General features: G+C 42.2%; 1 protein-coding gene across 2 annotated transcripts in view; it reads left to right on the forward strand.

Moving 5' to 3' along the window:
* Positions 1–20,782, forward strand: part of LOC145406097 (aspartyl/asparaginyl beta-hydroxylase-like) — a 103,879-nt gene that overhangs the window by 39,271 nt on the left and 43,826 nt on the right. For both annotated transcript variants that reach the window (XM_080277294.1, XM_080277295.1), the window contains one exon: positions 18,134–18,334. In XM_080277294.1, coding sequence (XP_080133420.1) covers positions 18,134–18,334 — 201 coding nt within the window. The remainder of the gene's footprint in view (positions 1–18,133; positions 18,335–20,782) is intronic.

Consider the following 20,782-nt stretch of genomic DNA (forward strand, 5'->3'; position numbering starts at 1 on the left):
TTGTTTTTTTCTTGGAAGGAACGGTTTGTGGGCTCCTGGCCTTTGGTTCCTTCTTCCTTGTATTAAAAAAAAAAAAAACCTGCTCGTATTCTCGTCGGTTAATGAAACTCCTTAACACATTTTCCTAAGCGATTTATTTTAATGCACGCAGCTTTCCCCTTCTGTGTTAAATAATTCCATCCAATAAGCCATACTCTGCATAAATAGCGTACAGAAGGATATTCACCACCCATATCCAAAACCAAATCGTTGAGGAAGAGTTGTTAGGGAGCTTCCTTAACCGGCTGGAATGAGGCAGTATTAACACTACCAGCTTCTTATAACTAACTCGTCCCTGAATAAAATCGTCCCTCGTTACCGGGAATAATTGCTAATAATAATAATAATAATAATAATAATAGTAATAATAATGAAAATGACAATGATAGTAGTATGGCAATAATAGTAGTAGTAGTAGTAGTAATAATAATAATAATAATAATGATAATGATAATAGCAGCAACAATAATAATAACAACAACAGGAACAGTAAAAATGATGATGATAATAATAATGATAATAACGATAATAATAAATAATAGCAATAATAACCAACAACACTAATAATAACACTAATAATAATAATAATAATAATAATAATAATAATAATAAGTAAATAATAATAATAATAACCACCATATCAGTACAATGGCGTCCTCTTAACCACTTCAATCCGATTATGTATTTCCCAGACCATGAAAAAGTAAAAAAAAATAAATAATAATAATAATAATAATAATAATAATAATAATACTTTCCCTCTCGTTGCATATGTCTGTGTTCCTTATCTTCCTTCTGATACGCCTTGTTATCAGTGCATACCTCATTGATTTTCTTATCTCGACTCATCTTTGTCCTAACTTGGGCAGATCTGAGACGGCTCTGTGTGTGTGTGTGTGTGTGTGTGTGTGTGTGTGTGTGAGAGAGAGAGAGAGAGAGAGAGAGAGAGAGAGAGAGAGAGAGAGAGTGGTGTGTGTGTGTGTGTGTGTGTGTGTGTGTGTGAAAGAAAGAAAGAGAGAGAGAGAGGTGGGATTTAGTCATGTTTATCTGGTACTGTTGACTGAAGTGGTGTGTGGAGATGTGTGTTTTGAAGTTAGTGATGTGTGTGTGTGTGTGTGTGTGTGTGTGTGTGTGTGTGTGTGTGTGCAAATTTTCCCTTATGAACCACTTTCATTTACCTCAGAAATTACTTCCTGTTTTTGTAAACGGATTAACAGATACGGTATCGAACATCCGCATTCTCGTATTCCCTAACACCTCTTCCTTTGCGATTTATTTTCGGATAAGGCTGGTGAATATCGGAGTGCAGGTTTGGTGCCCATTTCATGAGGGTAAAAATATACTCCTGTTGCACCCCTTTCATCACGAGGACGTGTATTTTATAATGTCGTAGCTAATGTCGGACTATTGAAGCTAGGAGGCCCCTCGTATTGAAGGATAGTAAAGCGTAATCAGATTGTGTGGGTATAGCAAGAATGAAGGGATGTCGTGTGTGTGTAGAGGTTAGAAATGATATATAAGGGAACTCTACCATTTCTTCTGGAAAAACACACACACAGTTTATATATATATATATATATATATATATATATATATATATATATATATATATATATATATATATATATATATATATATATATATATTTTTTGTGAGAAATTGTGCAGACTATCTTATATTTCACAGTTTTGTATCAGTGAATTGCGTGTGTGTGTAGAGGTGCAACTCAGATGTAATATAAGGGAACTCTTCCATTTCTTCTCCTGCAAATACACACACACTGTTTATCTCATGTTTTTTGTCGAGAAATTGTGTATACTATCTTATATTTCACAGTTTGTATCATAGTGAGGTACTGAAGGTAGGAGATGGTAGAATGTGCAGGTCTTGTAGTTTTGTGTAATTGGCATAACGTTCGGTCGCCTCTTCTACATCTTTCTCCATGGACTTCGAAATTTCAGCCGTTAGTCCGCGGCAGCTGTGACTAATCGCTGTATTTAGCAGTGGATCGGTTTCATTTAGCGTTGGTAGGTACGGTTTGACGAGCTTCATATTCCCGAGAGAGGCAGCAACGGGATTTTTGATGCCGACTGTACGAGTGTGCAGGTCTCGGTTTAATTTGGGGACGCGTTACGGTTTCTTATGAAAGGTTAAGTATAATTTATTTTAACCACAGTATTTGTTCTCCCGCCACACTCATACTTCCTCAGCTGAACAAGGTCGTAGGGCGGTAGCAAGAATTAACCCCTTCAGTTTCTCGACATTTAAAATTTATTCTTTTCGTTAAACGATTTGTTTTTCAGTTGATGGAGCGAAATAAAACACTGAATGGATTTATTGAGACTTTATAATCCCTACTGTACAAATAATATCCAAAGCCCAACCAGATCGTCACGTGACTGAAAGGGTTAAATTCTGTTATCGTAGTGAAGGGGTGTTAGTTTGGGGCGTCTCAGTTGATTTATTTCCTCAGCGGAACGTAAAAGTAATCCAGTCTCAGGAGTGACGTAAACATAGCGTCATCGGAGTTCACCAATGCAGTCAGATGTAGTTTTAGTTTTTTCTTATTACTCCCAGGCGATTATATTAAGCACAGGAGAGACATATTGACACAGAAGAGTTAAATATTGCTTTTGTTAACCATTTTACTGCTAGAGGAAGTACATTCTGAACTGAAAAAGGGAAGGATAAAGAAGTCTGCCTGTCCAGTCGGATTTGTTTATATTTTCCCTCTATTTTTTTTTTTTTTTTTTTTTTTACGTGTCCGACTGTGGGCAAAGGCTTCGGGGCCTATTTCTCGGGAGCAGTGGCTCATCCCAAGGTCCAGTAGTCCTCCTACACCTCTACATGTCACCACTTCGGCGCTAACACTCACCATCCATATTCAGTACATGCTAGGGCTCTTTCGTACAGGACTGATGTATTGGTATTAGCGGGGATATTTCCTTGGGGGAAGCAGATAGATTTTTACATGTCGGCGGGTCTTCTGGTAGAATAGGAAAGTCTGCTTTTATGAAATTCAGATCTTTGAACTGTTCCCTGCCCCAGCCGGGACTCGATCCTGGGTCCATTAGGACTGCAGACCGCCTCCCTACCGATTCAGCCACCGCCTCCCCAAAGGAGGCGAGGACAAGAAGCCTACGAGATAAGATAAGGTGTATTGACTCCAGGGTGAGTGGACCGATAAGAAGTCTATTGATATCCAGACATTGCTCAAGTCTTTCTCTATGGAGGGTTAGTTTGTTGATTTGTTTATTGTTAAACGAATTTACTGTGTGTGTGTGTGTGTGTGTGAGAGAGAGAGAGAGAGAGAGAGAGGTAGTAGTAGTAGTAACTTGCGTGGGGTGAGAGAGTGTCATATTAAAGGTGAACATGACTCCCCTCCCCTCCCCTCCCCTCCCCTCCCTTCCCTTCCCGTCCCTTCCTTTCCCCTCCTCAATTGTCCCCTTTTCACTACCGTACCTCTCCCCATATCCTTTCTTCCCCCCATCCGCATCCTTCTCCCTCTCCCCTCCCCTTCTCCTTCTCCCCTCCCCTCCCCTTCTCCTTCTCCCCTCCCCTCCCCTCCCCTTCTCCCCTCCCCTCCCCTCCCCTTCTCCCCTCCCCTTCTCCCCTCCCCTCTCCTCCCCTTCTCCTTCTCCCCTCCCCTCCCCTCCTATCAGTACCGGATATTAATGTTAAGCCCTTCACTACAAGGCGCCTCTTCTCAACTGAATATATCCGTCATAACCATCCACTCATGTGATTAAGTCCATTGGTGTATTCTTGCCTGCTCCACACGATATTTTTACTATTACAGATCCATCTATCTTACTATTGCCAGACGCCTCAATCCCGTAAAGGGTGGCCACAAACAAATCGCCTCCATGTAGCTCCGTCCCCCGCCATTTCGCTGCCCTTCTCCCAGCTCATACCCCCCCCTTACAAGTATCTCTCCATCTATAGCCAGACTCCTCAATCCATGAAGGGGTGGCCACAAACAAATCGCCTCCATGTCACCTTGTCTTCTGCCATTAGGATGTCCTCCCTCCTTGCAACTCATATCTCATATCTCATTATTTCTCCTTCCATCCCTCCACCTCATCCTCGGTCTCCCCCTCCCACTCCACCCCACTCACATACACTCCTCTACTTGAAGGGGTTAATGAAGATAGCACTTAAGCTCAACAGTCATCGCAACACCTATGTCAGTCCGATTTATTTTTCATGTTACGCCAGAATGTTATATTGTGAGCCATTTATGTCATTTAAATATGCTGTTTAAATATGTCGTTTAAATATGCTGTTTAAAAATGTCGTTTAAATATGCTGTTTAAATGTCGTTTAAATATGCTGTTTAAATGTCGTTTAAATATGCTGTTTAAATATGTCGTTTAAATATGTCGTTTAAATATGCTTTTTAAATATGTCGTTTAAATATGTCGTTTAAATATATCGTTTAAATATGTCGTTTAAATATGTCGTTTAAATATGCTGTTTAAATATGTCGTTTAAATATGTCGTTTAAATATGTCGTTTAAATATATCGTTTAAATATGCTGTTTAAATATGTCGTTTAAATATGCTGTTTAAATATGTCGTTTAAATATATCGTTTAAATGTGCTGTTTAAATATGTCGTTTAAATATGTCGTTTAAATACATCGTTTAAATATGTTTAAATATGTCGTTTAAATATATCATTTCAATATATCATTTAAGTATGTCGTTTAAATATGTCGTTTAAATATGTCGTTTAAATATGTCTTTTAAATATGTCGTTTAAATATATCGTTTAAATATGTCGTTTAAATATGTTGTTTAAATATATCGTTTAAATATGTCGTTTAAATGTATCGTTTAAATATATCGTTTAAATATGTCGTTTAAATATGTCGTTTAAATATGTCGTTTAAATATGTTGTTTAAATATGTCGTTTAAATATGTCGTTTAAATATATCGTTTAAATATATCGTTTAAATATGTTGTTTAAATATGTCGTTTAAATATGTCGTTTAAATATGTCGTTTAAATATGTCGTTGAGTATGTCGTTTAAATATACCGTTTAAATATATCGTTTAAATATGTCGTTTAAATATGTCGTTTAAATGTTTAAATATGTCGTTTAAATATATCGTTTAAATATATTGTTTAAATGTTTTTTAAATATATCGTTTAAATATGTCGTTTAGATATATCGTTTAAATATCGTTTTGCATAAGTAGCAGACAAGATGATGATCAGAATAAGTCGCTAATAAATAAGTGTTAGGTAACCTCCAAAGCCAGTTAGAATACGACTCAAAATGTTTCTTATGGGGGCCGAAATTAGATTACAATATCGTCATCGTTGTGAAGGGGTGACCTGTGGAAATTTGAATGTGTAGATGCAGATGTTTGAAGTGAAATTATTTTGATCTGGGCAATTTTTGAGTTATTGTAGTATCGTTAATTTGGTTTATTGTGAAAAAATATATAAAAAGTATTAATTTGAAAGGAGAGAGAGAGAGAGAGAGAGAGAGAGATTGGCACTTAATTGGGTACGAGTAACGGAGGGAGAGAGATGGGGGGAAGGAGGGAAGACAGGAGGAGGAGGTAAGAGTGAGGAAATAGAAAGGAGGGAAGGAAGGAAGGAAAGTGCGAAGGGTCGAGAGAGAGAAGAAAGCAGGAAGTAAGGAAGAAGGAAGGAAGGAAGGAAGATGGCAGTTAGGGAAGAAAAGGAAGAAAGGAAAGAATGAGGGAGAGGACAGTGAAGGAAGGAGGGACGAGAGTGGATAATGAAAGGGAGGAAGGGAGGAGATTGGAGGAAAGAACGGAGGAAGGGAGTGGAGATAGAAGGAAGGAGGAAGGGAAGAGTGGAGGAAGGAAGGAAGGATGAGAGTAGAGGGAAGGAAGGAGAAATGGAAGTGTGGAGGAAAACAGGAAGGAAAGAGGGAGGGAAGGAAGGCAGAGTGAAGGAAGGAGAGAGGAGGGAAGGAAGAGAGTAGAAGGAATGAAAGAGATGAAAGTGGAGGAAAGGAAGGAAAGAGGGATGACCATGGAGGAAGGAAGGAGGAAAGAGAGAATGAACGAAGGAGGAAGGAGGGGCGAGAAGGGAGGGATGACGGCGTGGGGAAGAGGAGGAGGAGAGGTGAGGGAAAGAAGGTGGTGTTAAAGCAAGGAAGGAAGGAAAGTAGCAAGGAGAGAAAAGATGAAGGAAGAGGGGAGGGGAAGGAGGAAGACAGGAAACGAGAGTAGGAAGGAAGGAGGGAAGGAAGGAAGGAAGGAAATGCAAGAGGGTGGGGATGGGGAGCAGGAGTGGGAGACCTTTAATGACCTGCCAGCGGGTGGTTAAGTGGGTGGATGGGTGAAGTATGGCTGGGTGAGTGTGTGTGTGGGTGTGGGTAGGTGGGTGAGTGTACGTGGGTGAGTGTGTGTGTGTGTGTGTGTGTGTGTGTGTGTGTGTGTGTGTGTGGGTGGGTGGGTGGGCTGATGAGTGGGTGGGTGAATGTACGTGGGTGTGAGGGTATAAGTGGGTGAGGTGGGTTGATTGATGGGTATGTGGGTTGCAGAGTGACACGTGGCTATAGGTGGGGGAGTGGGTGGGTAGAGGAGTGTAAGTGGGTGGGTGGGAGAAGGTATGGATGGGTGAGGCGTAAGAGAGAAAGGGGGGGGGTAGGACAAAGCAGATATGAACTATCGGTACAATGTGTGTGTGTGTGTGTGTGTGTGTGTGTGTGTGTGTGTGTGTGTGTGTGTGAGAGAGAGAGAGAGAGAGAGAGAGTCATTCTGTATGTGTAATTATTCTCACTCTTGGCTGTCCTTCCCTCCTCGCTTTCCAATACAATCATTTTACACCTCGTTACCATTCTCTCTCTCTCTCTCACACACACACACACACACACACACACACACACACACACACACACACACACACACACACACACACACACACACACACACACACACACACACACACACACACACACACACACAATTCAAGCACATGTGGACAGAAGTGCTATGATGGTGCAGGAGTCAGTCAGAGATGCAGAAATAGTGCAGAGTGATGGAAAACAGTGTTTCCTCTGAGAGACTGTATAGAGAAGTAACATGCAGAGGAAATGAAACGAGTACAGTAGCTCAGAATTGAAGCATTTGTCGACAGAAGTGATATCATGGCCCAGGAGTCAGTTTAAGATGTAGAAATAGTGCAGAGTGCTTTCCAGCCTGGCAATAAATGCAGGAATGGAATGAAGGAAGGAAGACTTGAATTAATGCCGGGCACACCATCCATCGGGCAGAATCGGTAGAGAGGCGGCCTGCAGTCTTAAATGGACCCAGGTTCGAATCCCGGCTGGGGCAGGGAACAGTTTGAGGATTTGAATGTCATCAAAAGCAGACTTTTCTGATCTGCCAGAAGACCCGCCGACATGTCATAAAAGTACCCCCGCTAATACCAATACACCAGTCCTGCATGAGACAGCCCTAGCATGTATTCAATATGGACGGTGGGTGTTAGCACCGAAGTGGTGACATGTGGAGATGTAGAAGGACTACTGGGCCCCAAGGAGGACTACTGGGACTTGGGAATTGGCCCTGAAGCCTCTGCCCAGAGTCGAACACGTAAAAAAAAAAAAATACAAATGAGGTTCGCTATTGACATTATTTAGCTATCGATCAGTCATCAGTGTCGGTGGAGAGGAAAACTGGAGAGACTGTAGCACTCCTGATGCCGACAGTATATTGCACAGTATCCCTCCATCATTAGTCGACGCTATGCAACTCTAACATGTACAGACCCATGCCAACACAGCCATGCATAGCCTCCAGCAAAACAGCATCCTCCACCAACCGGAATCGCCCTCAGATATCCCATAAAAACTGTTCATCCTAGAGGGAGACAAATTTCACCAGGCCAGTTCACAGTGTATGCAGCACGTACACGAAATACAGCTCAACCAATCCACTCACCGTGAATCTGCCGAACACCACAGCACGCAGTATATATTAACGTAAATCTTGTTATAAATCCTTCTTGCACAAAGCACAGCATGTCCACTCTTTCCTCACTTTATGGCCGCTCAACACAGCCCAACACAGAATATATATAGGAGGTCTTTGTTCTGTATCGTTTTTATACATCTCACAACCAATCCACTCGGTCCTCACTGATACAGCAGCTCAACACACCCCAGCACACAATGTATATAGGAAATCTTTATCGAAATCGTTCTTATACGACTCACAACCAGTGCACCGTTTCCTCTCTGTATAGTAGCTTAACACACCACAACACACATTATATATTACTGAAAATATTGTTATAAATCTTTCCTAAACGACCCAGAACTAGTCCACTCTGCCCTCACCTTGGCTAAATGCACTTCAACACACCCCAGCGCACAATGTATATAGGAAATCTTATGTTCGAAATCGTTCTTATACAACTCACAACCAGTGCACCCTTTCCTCACTGTATAGTAGCTCAACACACCAAACACACATTATATATTACTGAAAATATTGTTATAAATCTTTCCTAAACAACTCACAACTAGTCCACTCTGCCCTCACCTTGGCTAAATGTAACCCAACACTCCACAACACACAATGTATATAGAAAATCTTTGTTCTAATTCCTTCTTATACAAAGCTCAGCCCGTCCACTCTGTCCTCACTTAGGCTAAATGCAACCCAACCCAACACAACACACAATGTATATTAACGTAAATCTTATTATGAATCTTTCTTTAAACAGCTCACAACCAGTCCATTCTGTCCTCAATTTATGGCAGCTCAACGTACCACAACACACAATATATTGGCGTAAATCTTGTTATAAATCTTTCCTAAACAACTCACAACCAACCCACTCTGTCCTCACCTAGATGCAGCCCGCAAACCACAACACACAACGCATAGTAGTGTAAATCTTTATAATTCTTAACATTTCATTTTACCATAACCTACAGAAAATTACACAAGGCGTATTAGCAGTGCGGCTCCTATAATCCACTCGGTTGAATAAAATCCTGTGGTGCTGGCTAGACTTATCCACACCAGGAAAGGGGTAATGGTGAAAATACTATACTCTGTTCACTTTCACTTGTTCTACAATTGCCGCATCTCTGCCTTGAACGTTGAGTTGGAACAAGAGATTAACAGTAGAGTATGATGCTAGTCACGAAGAATTCCACGTAAAGAATGTAGGGCCGTAGCGTTGTCTTTATCACTGAGCTTTGTGAACTAAGCTGCAAAAGGACAAAAATATGGGTCAGGTTAAGGTGAACGAACTGTCTGTAACTCTCTCCCAGTTGAATAAAATCGTCTGGCATTAGGCGAAGTAGGATACAGGGAGCCAGAGCTGTCCTGACCATGAGAGGGGACGTATTCCACTTATTCCACTGCTGCATATAAAGCTGATTTGCCAATTACCTCAGCTAAGACACCAGTTGTAAGAAAACGGTTATATTGGAACTGGAAAAGTGATTTGTTCCTCTATGTACAGTTGCGGACATTAATATCTATCTGTCTATCTATTGCCAGACGCCTTAATCCCGTAAGGGGTGGCCACAAACAAATCGCCTCCATGGTGTCCTGTCCCCCGCCATTTCACTGTCCTGCTCCCAGCTCACACCCCCCTCTCTCATATACCTCTCCACTCCATCCCTCCATCTCATCCTTGGCCTCCCCCCTCCTCTCCCTCCTTTCACCTCACTTATACACTCTCCTCGTCAGTCTCTCACTCTCCATCCTCTCCACATGGTCTGGGTGAGGTGGTTAATGGGTGAGGCTGTTTACAGATGGCACAGATGGCTGAATGAAACTTTATAGACAAAATATAAGTGACAGATGGGTGAATGAAACTTTATATTAGGCTAAACAGATGACACAGATGGATGAATGACACTAAGACGAAACGTAGATGACACAGATGGATGTATTAGACTGAAACTAAACACAGATGGATGAAGGAAGGCTTAAACAGGCTTCTTCTGCGTGGCTGGTTGGGAAGATGAACAGAGAAATGGCTGACGTGGATGATGAGTGGGTGAGTTTAGAGACTGAGATTGTTAGAACCGAAAGGGCAAAGTTGTGGACAGACCCCAGTGTTTTATGATCGTTTGTAAAGCCTGTGGTAAAGATATGTGATAAAGAAATGTGATAAAGATAAAATATGTGTAAGGAAATGTGATACAGATGTGATAAAAATATGTGATAAAGATATGTGGTTAAGATATGTGATAAAGGTAAAATATGTGATAGATATGTGATAAAGATATGTGATAGATATGTGATAAAATATGTGATAAAGATAGGTGAAAAAATATGTGATAGATACGTGATAAAGATGTGAGATAAAATATGTGATAAAGATTTGTGAAAGATAAAATGTGATAAAGTATGTGATAAAGAAATGTGATAAAGATATGTGATAAAGATAAAATGTGATAAAGATATGTAATAGAAATAAGTGATAGATAAAATATGTGATAAAGATAAAATATGTTTGAATCTTACCGTTGCTGCCCACTTTCTGACAAGGGATGTTGGCTTAACGCATCAAAAAATGACAGATGTTCCATTAATTCATTGTCAGCCATTTGGGACTTTTTATTTATTTATTTATTTTAATGCAAGGAAGAAGGAACCTAAGGCCAGGAGCACGCAAACCGTTCCTTCCAAGAGAAAAACGAATTCAAAAGAGCGCCAAATTCAAGATCCGTTCATTTCGAGATGCCTGGACACACTGCGTTTGAGAGACTTGCTAATACCCACGTGCACTGAGTTTTGGTAATGCGACTGGAATTTAGCAAGTAATGAGTGGGTGGATTTAGAAGCGAATTGCATGTGGTGGCGACCATCATCCACTCACTTGATGTAGTGCTGCTTACGTCTTCCCTCTCCTCATCACTTTTTCTGTGTCTGCTCTCCTCTGTTCCTATTTCTCCCATCCTTCCTGTCACTTTTTATTACTCTTCTTTCCTTTTCAGGTGGCATTGCGTTCAGTGACAAGTTTAATGGTTTCCTGTAAGCCAGGAAACCATTTACAACGCTGGGTGGTAACCATATAACCAACCCATATATGTTTCCTACGTGTCAGCAAGTGGATTGGCGAAGGGTTAGTGCCCCTCCCAATAAAACATCTAACTCAAAGACAAACGGTCTCCCCTTACAGTATTATGGCGTCTGATAGATAGATAGATAGATAGACAGACCTTAAATGGCAGGGTAGTCGAGTGGGTGAGAACGTTGACAGATTTTAAAATTTCAAAGATTTATTGAAGGTAGTCCAGATCAACTGATTTTGAGGTCTGCGAGGAGAGTGTATGTGAGTGAGGTGGAGGGAGGGAGAGGGAGGGGGAGGCCAAGGATGAGATGGAGGGATGGAGTGGAGAGGTATATGAGTGAGGGAAGTGTGAGCTGGGAGCAGGGCAGTGACATGGCGGGGGACAGGGCGACATGGAGGCGATTGTTTGTGGCCACCCGTTACGGGATTAAGGCGTCTGGCAATAGACAGATAGATAGATAGACTTAAAAAGTGTGAATTATTTCTTTGGCAAAATACTTAACATCTTAGTACTAAAATAAACTATGCTTTCTTAAATACTATCACACATGGTTGGGTTGAATGGTTGAATGGGTGGGCTGAGACGGATTATGTGGATGGAGTGAGTGGGTGAGGAATGAATGGAGTGGTTGATGGGTTTGAGTGAGTAAATTTAGGCAGGTGAGGTGGATGGATGGATGGTTGAGTATGTGAGGAGTGGATGGACGGATGGATGGTTGGATATGTGAGGAGTAGATGGATGGATGGTTGAATGAATATATGAGGATTGGATGGATGGATATGTGAGGAGTGGATGGTTGAGTATATGAGGAATGGATGGTTGGATATGTGAGGAATGGATGGGTGGATATGTGAGGAATGGATGGGTGGATATGTGAGGAGTGGATGGATGGATGGTTGGTGGATGGTTGGTGACTCCCGTGTTGGACCGGTTGGATGTGTGAAGTGGAGTGGCTTGGAAAGTGTATAGGACCTGACTGACTGGCTGACTGACTGGACCTGACTGTGCTATTCCCGGTTATCAGGAGTGAGAGGGGCAGTAAAAGGAGGCACCAGAACAGCAAGATCAGAATGATAATGATGATGATGAGGAGGAGGAAGAAGAAGAGAAGAAGGGTGGTGATGATGATGATGATGATGATGATTATGATGATGATGATGATGATGATGATGAGGAGGAGGAGGAGGAAAGATTGGGGGTAGGATGATGATGATGATGATGATGATGATGAGGAGGAGGAAAGGATTGGGATGGATGATGATGATGATGATGATGAGGAAAGGATTGGGATGGATGATGATGATGATGATGATGAAGGATGATGATGATGGTGATGATGAAGAAGGGTGATGGTGATGATGATGGTGGTGGTGGTGATGATGATGATGATGATGATGAGGAGGAGGAAAGAAGAGGAAGATGATGAAGGAAGAGAAGAGGAGAGGAAGGAAGAATAGAGGGAAGTAGCAAGGGGTAATGAGGAGGAGGATGAAGAAGATGGAGAAGGGGTAATGAAGAGAATGACAGGATGAAGAAAGATGAGTTTGAAAGAAGAGGTTACGGGGAAAGAAGAGAAGAGAGGAGGGAGAGGAATATGAGAAGGAAGGAGAGTTGGTGGTGGTGGTGGGTGAAGAGACGGAGAGACGGGAGGAAGAGGGAGGGAGGGAGGAAGAGGAGGGGGGAGTGGCATAAAAGGATAGAGAGAGAGAGAGAGAGAGAGAGAGAGAGAGAGAGAGAGAGAGAGAGAGAGAGAGAGAGAGCTGTAATCTACACCATACAACTCAAACAAGATTTTGTTTCATCTGCTGTATTTTCATGACCAAACCTCATATCTTCCCACTACCTAAAAAAAGAGAAAAGAAAGTGTTTAGGACCGTAACCAATTTTTTCTACCAACTTATTCAAAATATCGGGAATCATTTGTGTGTCAGGAGAGAGACTGACAAATGAGGAAGTGAAGGTGCATTGTGGTGTGGATGTGGATGTGATAGGAAGCGTTAGGAGAAACACACTGTGGTGGTTTGGCCATGTGGAGAGGATGGAGAGTGAGAGACTGACGAGGAGTGTACAGTCTGTGAGTGAGGTGGAGGGGGGGTGGGGGAGGGAGAGGCCGAGGATGAGATGGAGGGATGGGGTTGAGAGGTATATGAGAGAGGGGGGTGTGAGCTGGGAGCAGGGCAGTGAAATGGCGGGGGACAGGGCGACATGGAGGCGATTTGTTTGTGGCCACCTCTTACGAGATTAAGGCGTCTGGCAATATATAGATGGCTAGATTTGTGTGTCGCCTCAGATTATTATTAGTTATTATTATTATTATTATTATTATTATTATTGTGTCGCAGGAGCCTACTGGTGTCAAGTATCTGGTAGTTGTGCGAGTGAAGTTAAAATTATAAACAGTCTTAGGAACAGTTTAAGCTTATGACAGTTTGTAAATATCGCAGCCGAAGTGAAGGTTTGTAAATATCGCAGCCGAAGTGAAGGGGGTAGGGAAGAGGCTGAATGGGAAGGAGGAAGGGAAGGGAAGGAAGAATGAAGAGGAAGAGGGGGAGGAGAGATTAAAGGAAGATTAGGAGAGGGGTTAGGAAGGAGAAAGGAGAGAAATGGAGAGGAGAGGGTGAATGAGCGGGGGCGGGAGGGAGAAAGGAGGGAGAATAAGAGGATGGAGAGAAGTGAGAGGGATAGGAAGGAGGGAGGGGAGGGAGTGGACGAATGAGAAAGGGAGGAAAGGAGAACAAAGAGAGGGAAGGGGAGGGAAGGGAGTGAGACGAGTAGGGAGGAAGAGGAAAAGAGAGGAAGACATGTCAGGAGGGAGGAAAGAAGGGTGGAGGGGAAGGAAAGGTGAAGGAGGAGAGGGATGCGAGAGAGTGGAAGGTTACAACACACACACACACACACACACACACACACACACACACACACACACACACACCAAGAGATAAGGCAACAATCCAGTGTTTTTTTATGTAACTTATGCCATACAGCTTAGGTTTACAGTCTCTTTCTGTTTCTCTTCTACTCACTATGGAGGAAGAAAAGACGAGTAATGGAGGGAGGTAGAGAGGAGAGAAGGAAGGGAGGAGAGGGAGAGAGATGGCACTAAAAGGAGAGAATGGAGGGAGAGAGTGTGTGGGAGGGGGAGGAGGTAAGGAGAAGGCTGTAAAAAGTAGGAGGGGGGAGAGGAAGCAGAGGGTAAGGGGAGTGATAATGAGAGAGAGAGAGAGAGAGAGAGAGAGTGTGTGTGTGTGTGTGTGTGTGTGTGTGGTACGGGTTGGAGTGGAAGGGAAGGAGAGAGAATGAAAGGAAGAGAAGTGGTGAGGGAAGAAGGGAGAATAATGAGAGAGAGAGAGAGAGAGAGAGAGAGAGAGAGAGATGGCTATGTTGGTAGAGACGGGATGGATGGATGTGGGCTATGCAGTGAACAAATAACCATTGTACACTCCTGCCTTTCTTTCCTCTCACCATCATATAACCTCATGCACTCTTTCATCTTCACCCTTTTTTTTATATAATTTGGTGTGTTCTTAACCCTCTCATCGTCGGAACAGCTCTAGGTATTCTATTTTTCCAGTTGATGTCCTTGATTTCACCTAGGTTATGGGAACCTGATAGTGTTAATACTGTCACCATTAACTCTTATGCACAGGATGACTTGTAGTCCACTCCTGCTAAACCCAGACGATTTTATTCAGCTGAGTGAGGTATAGGAGCCTGAGAATAAGCGGACTGAGACGGTTTTGAAAGGGTACCAGTAACTAAGCAAGGGATTATTTCTCATTTACGTAAGAAGTGGAAACAGCTGTGTGTCCCTGATCTGCTCTAACTCCAGACGATTTTATTCAGCTGAGTGAGGTTTAGGAGCTTCAGAATAAGCGGACTGAGACGGTTTTGCAAGGGTAACTAAGCGAGGGATTATTTCTCAGTTACATAAGAAGTGGAAACCAGTCTCTGCGCCCCTAATCTGCTCAAACCCCAGACGATTTTATTCAGCTGAGTCGAAGGACCCTTTGTACTGATGCATATTGGCAAGGGTAACTAAGCATTGGATTATTTCTCTCAGTTATATAAAAAAGTGGAAACCGGTCTGTGAGTGTGTGTCGCCAGTCTGCTGCACGAGTGATTAGGTTTCAGGCTAGACAGACGTGAGGGAGCAAGTGTTCAAACGTGAGGTACGGTATTAGCCAGAACATGTATATATTGACACGGTGGGTCCTGTTACACTAAGCTAATTATTCTCTTCACTTTAACGAGGCGTAAAATTGCCATCTCCATCTTGAATGTTGAGCTATAACAAGAGATTAACACAAGAAAATGGTGCTAGTCACGAAGAAGTTCTGTGGAAATGATGCAGGGGTATAATATTATCTTATGTTTACACTGAGCTGCGGAAAGTAGGTTGCAAACGTAGAAATGTCCGTGTCGTTAATCCTTTCATTCCGATTACATAATTTTTAACGAAGGCGAGACGATGTAGTTTTTGTCGGTGTCTGTCTATGCGTGTACCGCATGTATCTGTAGCCTAAAAATCTCGGAAAGTTGTGGGCGAATTTTCACCAAATCTTCAGGAAACAGTAAATATGTGGATGTGCAAAAGCCTATCACTTTAGGTAAGGATTTGATCAAAGATGACTGAATGCCAGCCACCGTATACATAATCCTTCCACTGTCGCCATACAGTGCAAAAATAACGTATAAAAAGGATATTACCCAGCCATATCCAAAAATAAATCGCTAAGGAAGAGGCGTTAGGGAGCTTCCTTACCCGACGAGCATACGAGTCTTGGGGTCAACAAGACTCATACTCGTGCGTCATCGAAGTGAAGGGGTTAAAGTGAATAAACCAGACTACCAGGGGATATTAGTCACACATGTCTCGTGCTGAATGGATTGAGAGAGGTATGAAAAAAAACTAGGGTGGGGCAGTGTTATCATCAGTACACACCGGTAGCAGGTTATCAGTTGTTACATAATTATCAGACCAACGCCCTGTGCTTTTTTGAATGGTCCGGGCGCTGCTGATAAAGGCTGTGTGTGTGTGTGTGTGTGTGTGTGTGTGTGTGTGTGTGTTGCAGTCATTTTTGAAGGCGTGATTATTATTTCGTTTGGTGTGTTGGTTTGAAATGGTGCATTGATAACAAGTCGCACTTTTTTTTTTCGCTGTTTGAGTGTACCTTTTTTTTAAAATTAGTGTTGTGCATGGATTTTTGGCCCATTTTATCGAATTTGAAGTGGTATAATAATAATAATAATAATAATAACAACAACCAGGCAAAGGCATCTACAAGTGGACGCCTCAGCACGCGCTCGCTCAGAAATCAAATCTAACGATCATTGATAAAAAATACTGCGCAAATTTTGTTCACTGTTTCCAGCGTAATGTGAATACACAGATATAGATAGACAAAATGACAAATAGATAGGCAAGACAGATAGACAAACAGAATTATGATGATGATGATGATGATTTTTTAAAATGTAGTACAGTATAGGCTATAGTTTGAAGTAGTGTGGTGATAAGAGACATTATAATTAACTACGCTGATTAATATACTGTACATTTTTTTTTCCGCAGATGTCACATACTGCGGCCATCTTACAGGCTAACTTGGAGATGAAATGCCCTTGTTTGTCTTGTAGGTGTCCATATTGTTAGGGATTAAAATTTGCGTAACATTTTATCCCTACTCACATCAGGTTAGTATTCCTGTGCTGAGAGAGGCTTGGTATGTTTCTCTGCTCATAGATATCACACTGATATGTTAAGGAAGAAAGTGACGGAGACATGTTAAGTGTAAAGTAGTCGCAGTGGAGTATTAAAAGAACTTTTGTCCCTAACTGTACTTGACTCTTTCTAGGTCTGTCTAACTCCTTTACCACTTCATGCCCAGTCTTCTCACCAACCCCCTTCCCCTCACCAACCCCCTTCCCCTCACCATCCCCCTTCCCCTCACGATCCCCCTTCCCCTCATATGTCCACACCCATCCCTTCCCATTACTAATCCCTTCTCCCCTCACCAGTCCCTATTCCTCACCAGTCCATTCAGCTCACCCATCCCTTCCTCTCACCCATCCCTTCCCCTCACCCATCCCTTCTCCTTACCCACTCACCCACACCTATCCCCCAGCCATCCCCCTCTTCCCTCCACCCATCCCTTCCTTTCACCCAGTCACCCCTTTCCCTTCCCACTTCCCCATGCAGTTAGTTCCACATTACCCTCTTCAAGGTATAAGCACCTGCAGCTCATCTACTATAGTCAGGTACATTCAAGAGTAGATGATCAGCCTACTCCTTGACACACCGAGTCATTAACCAATATTGTCCTCATATACTGAAGAAGTTGATGATGCATGCATCAGCATGTCCATCTTATATCTAGAAGAACCTGAGTTCAGTTCTTAGGCTTGTCCAGTTTGTGAACTGGGCTTATCTCCCGTAGTCCGTGTTTTGCCTAGCAGTAGGATTAGGTACCTGGATGTAACACTGACTGCTACAGGTCTTGTTCCAGGGGAAGACTGAGACTTAGCAAAAATTGATAGTCTGCCTTCATGACAGTTGGGTGCCTGGATGTAACATTGACTTCTGCTGGTCATGTACCCAGGAAGACTACCATTTATCAGTATCATTTATATAGGCTCCAACATGCATGCATACATTGGCTTTGGTCACCTAATGGCAGCTGTCCATGCTGCCAAACTCTGACAGCCTCCGTGTTCAGTCACATATACCAGAGGTCACACTCTATGACCTTGTCCCATATCTTTTTCAGTTTGCCCTTCGCAACCGTACCCCTAATGTTCACACTTCTCGCCTTCTGTGCCCAGTTGTCATCCTGCATCTTCTCAACATGCCTAGACCATCTCAGTGTACCCCATCTCATCACTGCACCAATACATTCCCGTCCCATCCATCCTTTCGACTCTTCAGTCAGAAACCTAGCTCCTCCTTCCCCCAGGGCTCACATTCAAGGATGCACAATGACTTACCAAAATGATTGTCTGCTTTATTGACCTTCCTGTAGTTGATAGGCATTAATCTAAGGCTTTGTCTTCTTCCCATACAGATGATCTTGATGATGATGTGGCTGAGGTGAAGACCAGCAAGGCAGCGGTGAATGGGAGCCACCGTGGCCAGTCAACAAGCAGTGGTGGTGGTGTCGGGGGCAATGGTAGTGGAGTGGTGGCCAAGGTGGTGTTCCTGGTGCTGCTGCTGGCACTGTCCCTCGTTGTGGCGCTCATTGTGGTTGAACTCCGAGGCAAGCGGGGTAGGGCATGCCGTGTGTACCCTCCTCACTCACTCACAACTGTGGAATGCTAAGACATTTTCCCCATAAAATCAGAGCGAGGCATGCCATGTGTACTGTCATGATTAAAAATTCACTTACACATTCCTTCTGAGTGTGGAAATATAAGGTTTTGAAAGAAAAAATTTTGATACCCATCTGAAGAATACAACAAAAGAGTATGAGTATGCTGTCTGATGTTTTGGGAGGAAATATGGAAGGCATGACACAATGCTGGCTGGAGATTGTCAGCAAACTTTTGCTCTTGATGGCACTTTCAATTCATAAAAATTCATAAAATATTTATGTACAGATATTATAGAGAACAGTTCATTGTATCATTAACTTCAAAAACTAGTTCTCATTTTTAGTTGCTTGCACAGTATTATGTCATAATCATCTTTTATGTTTTGGGGGTTGTCAAGATTTTCCTGGCAGTCCAAACTGATGCTTTAGGTCTGAGTGTGTTGTATCTGTACCTGTCACAACCATAAACATGTTTTAGTCAAAAGTGTGTTGTGTTTATTAACTCATATCTTGTGAGATGCTTGTATAGGTAAGTACTTGTGGTGTTATTTGATTTAGTTACTTACTGAAACCCTTCGCAATACAGTGTTAGTTTGTGACTTTTTGTTTGTTTGTTTGTTTGCATCTCAAGAGAGAGACCATTTTCACCCATAAGATCATCAGTTGTTATAGCTCCATAATAGTTGAGAACAGGATCTGTGTGTATTAGCATTTATTACACACAGTGAACCTAAAAACAACCTCCTAAATTTTGGCATACTTTTTATGGGACACCCAGTGCAGATGGTAGGTGGTTGGCTACTCTCATCTTTGAGATTAGTACTGTATTACCAAATGAGTGAAATGTGGCCACAGTCTTGGTAACCAGCCACACAATCATCACCCTTAGGCGGCAAACTCAGTCACATGTAAATAGTGTCCTAAGGTCTTAGTAGGGGTACTTTATTGAAACCAGGAGTAGGCAGGGTTAGATGTCCCCTCAGTATCTGACAGCTCTTTGTTCAGTGCATGATGAGAGTGCTGAATGCACCTTATAATGTGGGAGTCAGACTAATTACCCCCTTTTTTTTTTTTTTTTTTTTTTTATATAAATGCAAGGAAGAAGGAACCAAAGGCCATGAGCCCGCAATGATAGTTCCCTCCAAGAGAAAAACAAAATACAAGAGAGAGCCAAATTCAAAATCCATTCATTTCGAGATGTTTGGACACACTGCGTTTGAAAGACTGGAGATCATAGGTAGCAGGAAATAGACAGAGGGAGACAGTTCCAGAGTTGACCTGTTGCATAAGTGAAGGACTGGGAGTAATGGTTCCAGAGTTGACCTGTTGCATAAGTGAAGGACTGGGAGTAATGGTTCCAGAGTTGACCTGTTGCATAAGTGAAGGACTGGGAGTAATGGTTAACTCTTGCATTAGAGAGTCGGACAGAAAAGGGATGAGAGTTTGCTGCTAGACGGGTGCTACGCGCCTGTCCTAGAGGTGGAGGAATGCATGCAGACAGTTCAGAGGAGCAGTGACCATTAAAGTAGCGATTGAAAAGAGATAAGATGCAACAGTGCGACGAAGAGACAGAGGTTGAAAGGAGTCAGTAAGAGGAGGAGAGTTAATGAGATGAAAAGCCTTTGACTCCACCCTATTGATAAGAGTTGTATGTGGGGAGCCTCCCCACACATGAGAGTTGTACTCACAGTTGTTTCATAAATGACCCCTAGATATTAGGGGTATACATACACCCCTACCCTCTCAGCAAGTCTGAGCTGAAACCATTTCTTTCAACAGTTTCTAGCAGTTGTTGAGAAGTAGTTAACCCTGTCTTTGTAATCTTACTTTAGTTACATCTAGCAGAAACCTCTCAGTAAACAGGCAATTGAATGCTAAATCTTACACCCGTAGTTCAAAAACTCTCCCAATCAGAGCAACTTTCCTGGGTGGTATTAAAAATAAAATTAAAATTGCATTATCACATTGAATGTGCCAACTGGTTTTGGTTTTGATGTTTGTAGCCCATATAATAAACACTTAATTCCTTCAGTTTGATGATGTAAGATTCTTAGTGTTCCTGGTTGGTTTTCTTTAGCTAAGGGTAGACTTTTGAAATTGGGGAGGTTATATTGTATATACCTGTAACCTTCATTTCTTCCTTTACTACTAGAGGTCATCCAGAAGCAGAATAAAATCACCTTAAGGTACAAGAACAAGTTGGTACAGTAAACACATCACTGGATTGAATAGGTTAAGGATGATGCTTTGTGTCTGTGCATCGCTCTGTTGCTACATGCCTTTATATGAGAGGTTGTGGTCACAGACAAATCACTTTCCTGTTGCCATGTCATCTCCCATCATTCTGATTTCCCTCCAATTCATACCACTCTGATTTATATACTGTACAGTACCTCTCCACCC

This window comes from Coenobita brevimanus, chromosome 69, assembly GCF_032717465.1.
Source record: "Coenobita brevimanus isolate Jiangsu-jjx chromosome 69, ASM3271746v2, whole genome shotgun sequence".
NCBI lineage: Eukaryota > Metazoa > Arthropoda > Malacostraca > Decapoda > Coenobitidae > Coenobita > Coenobita brevimanus.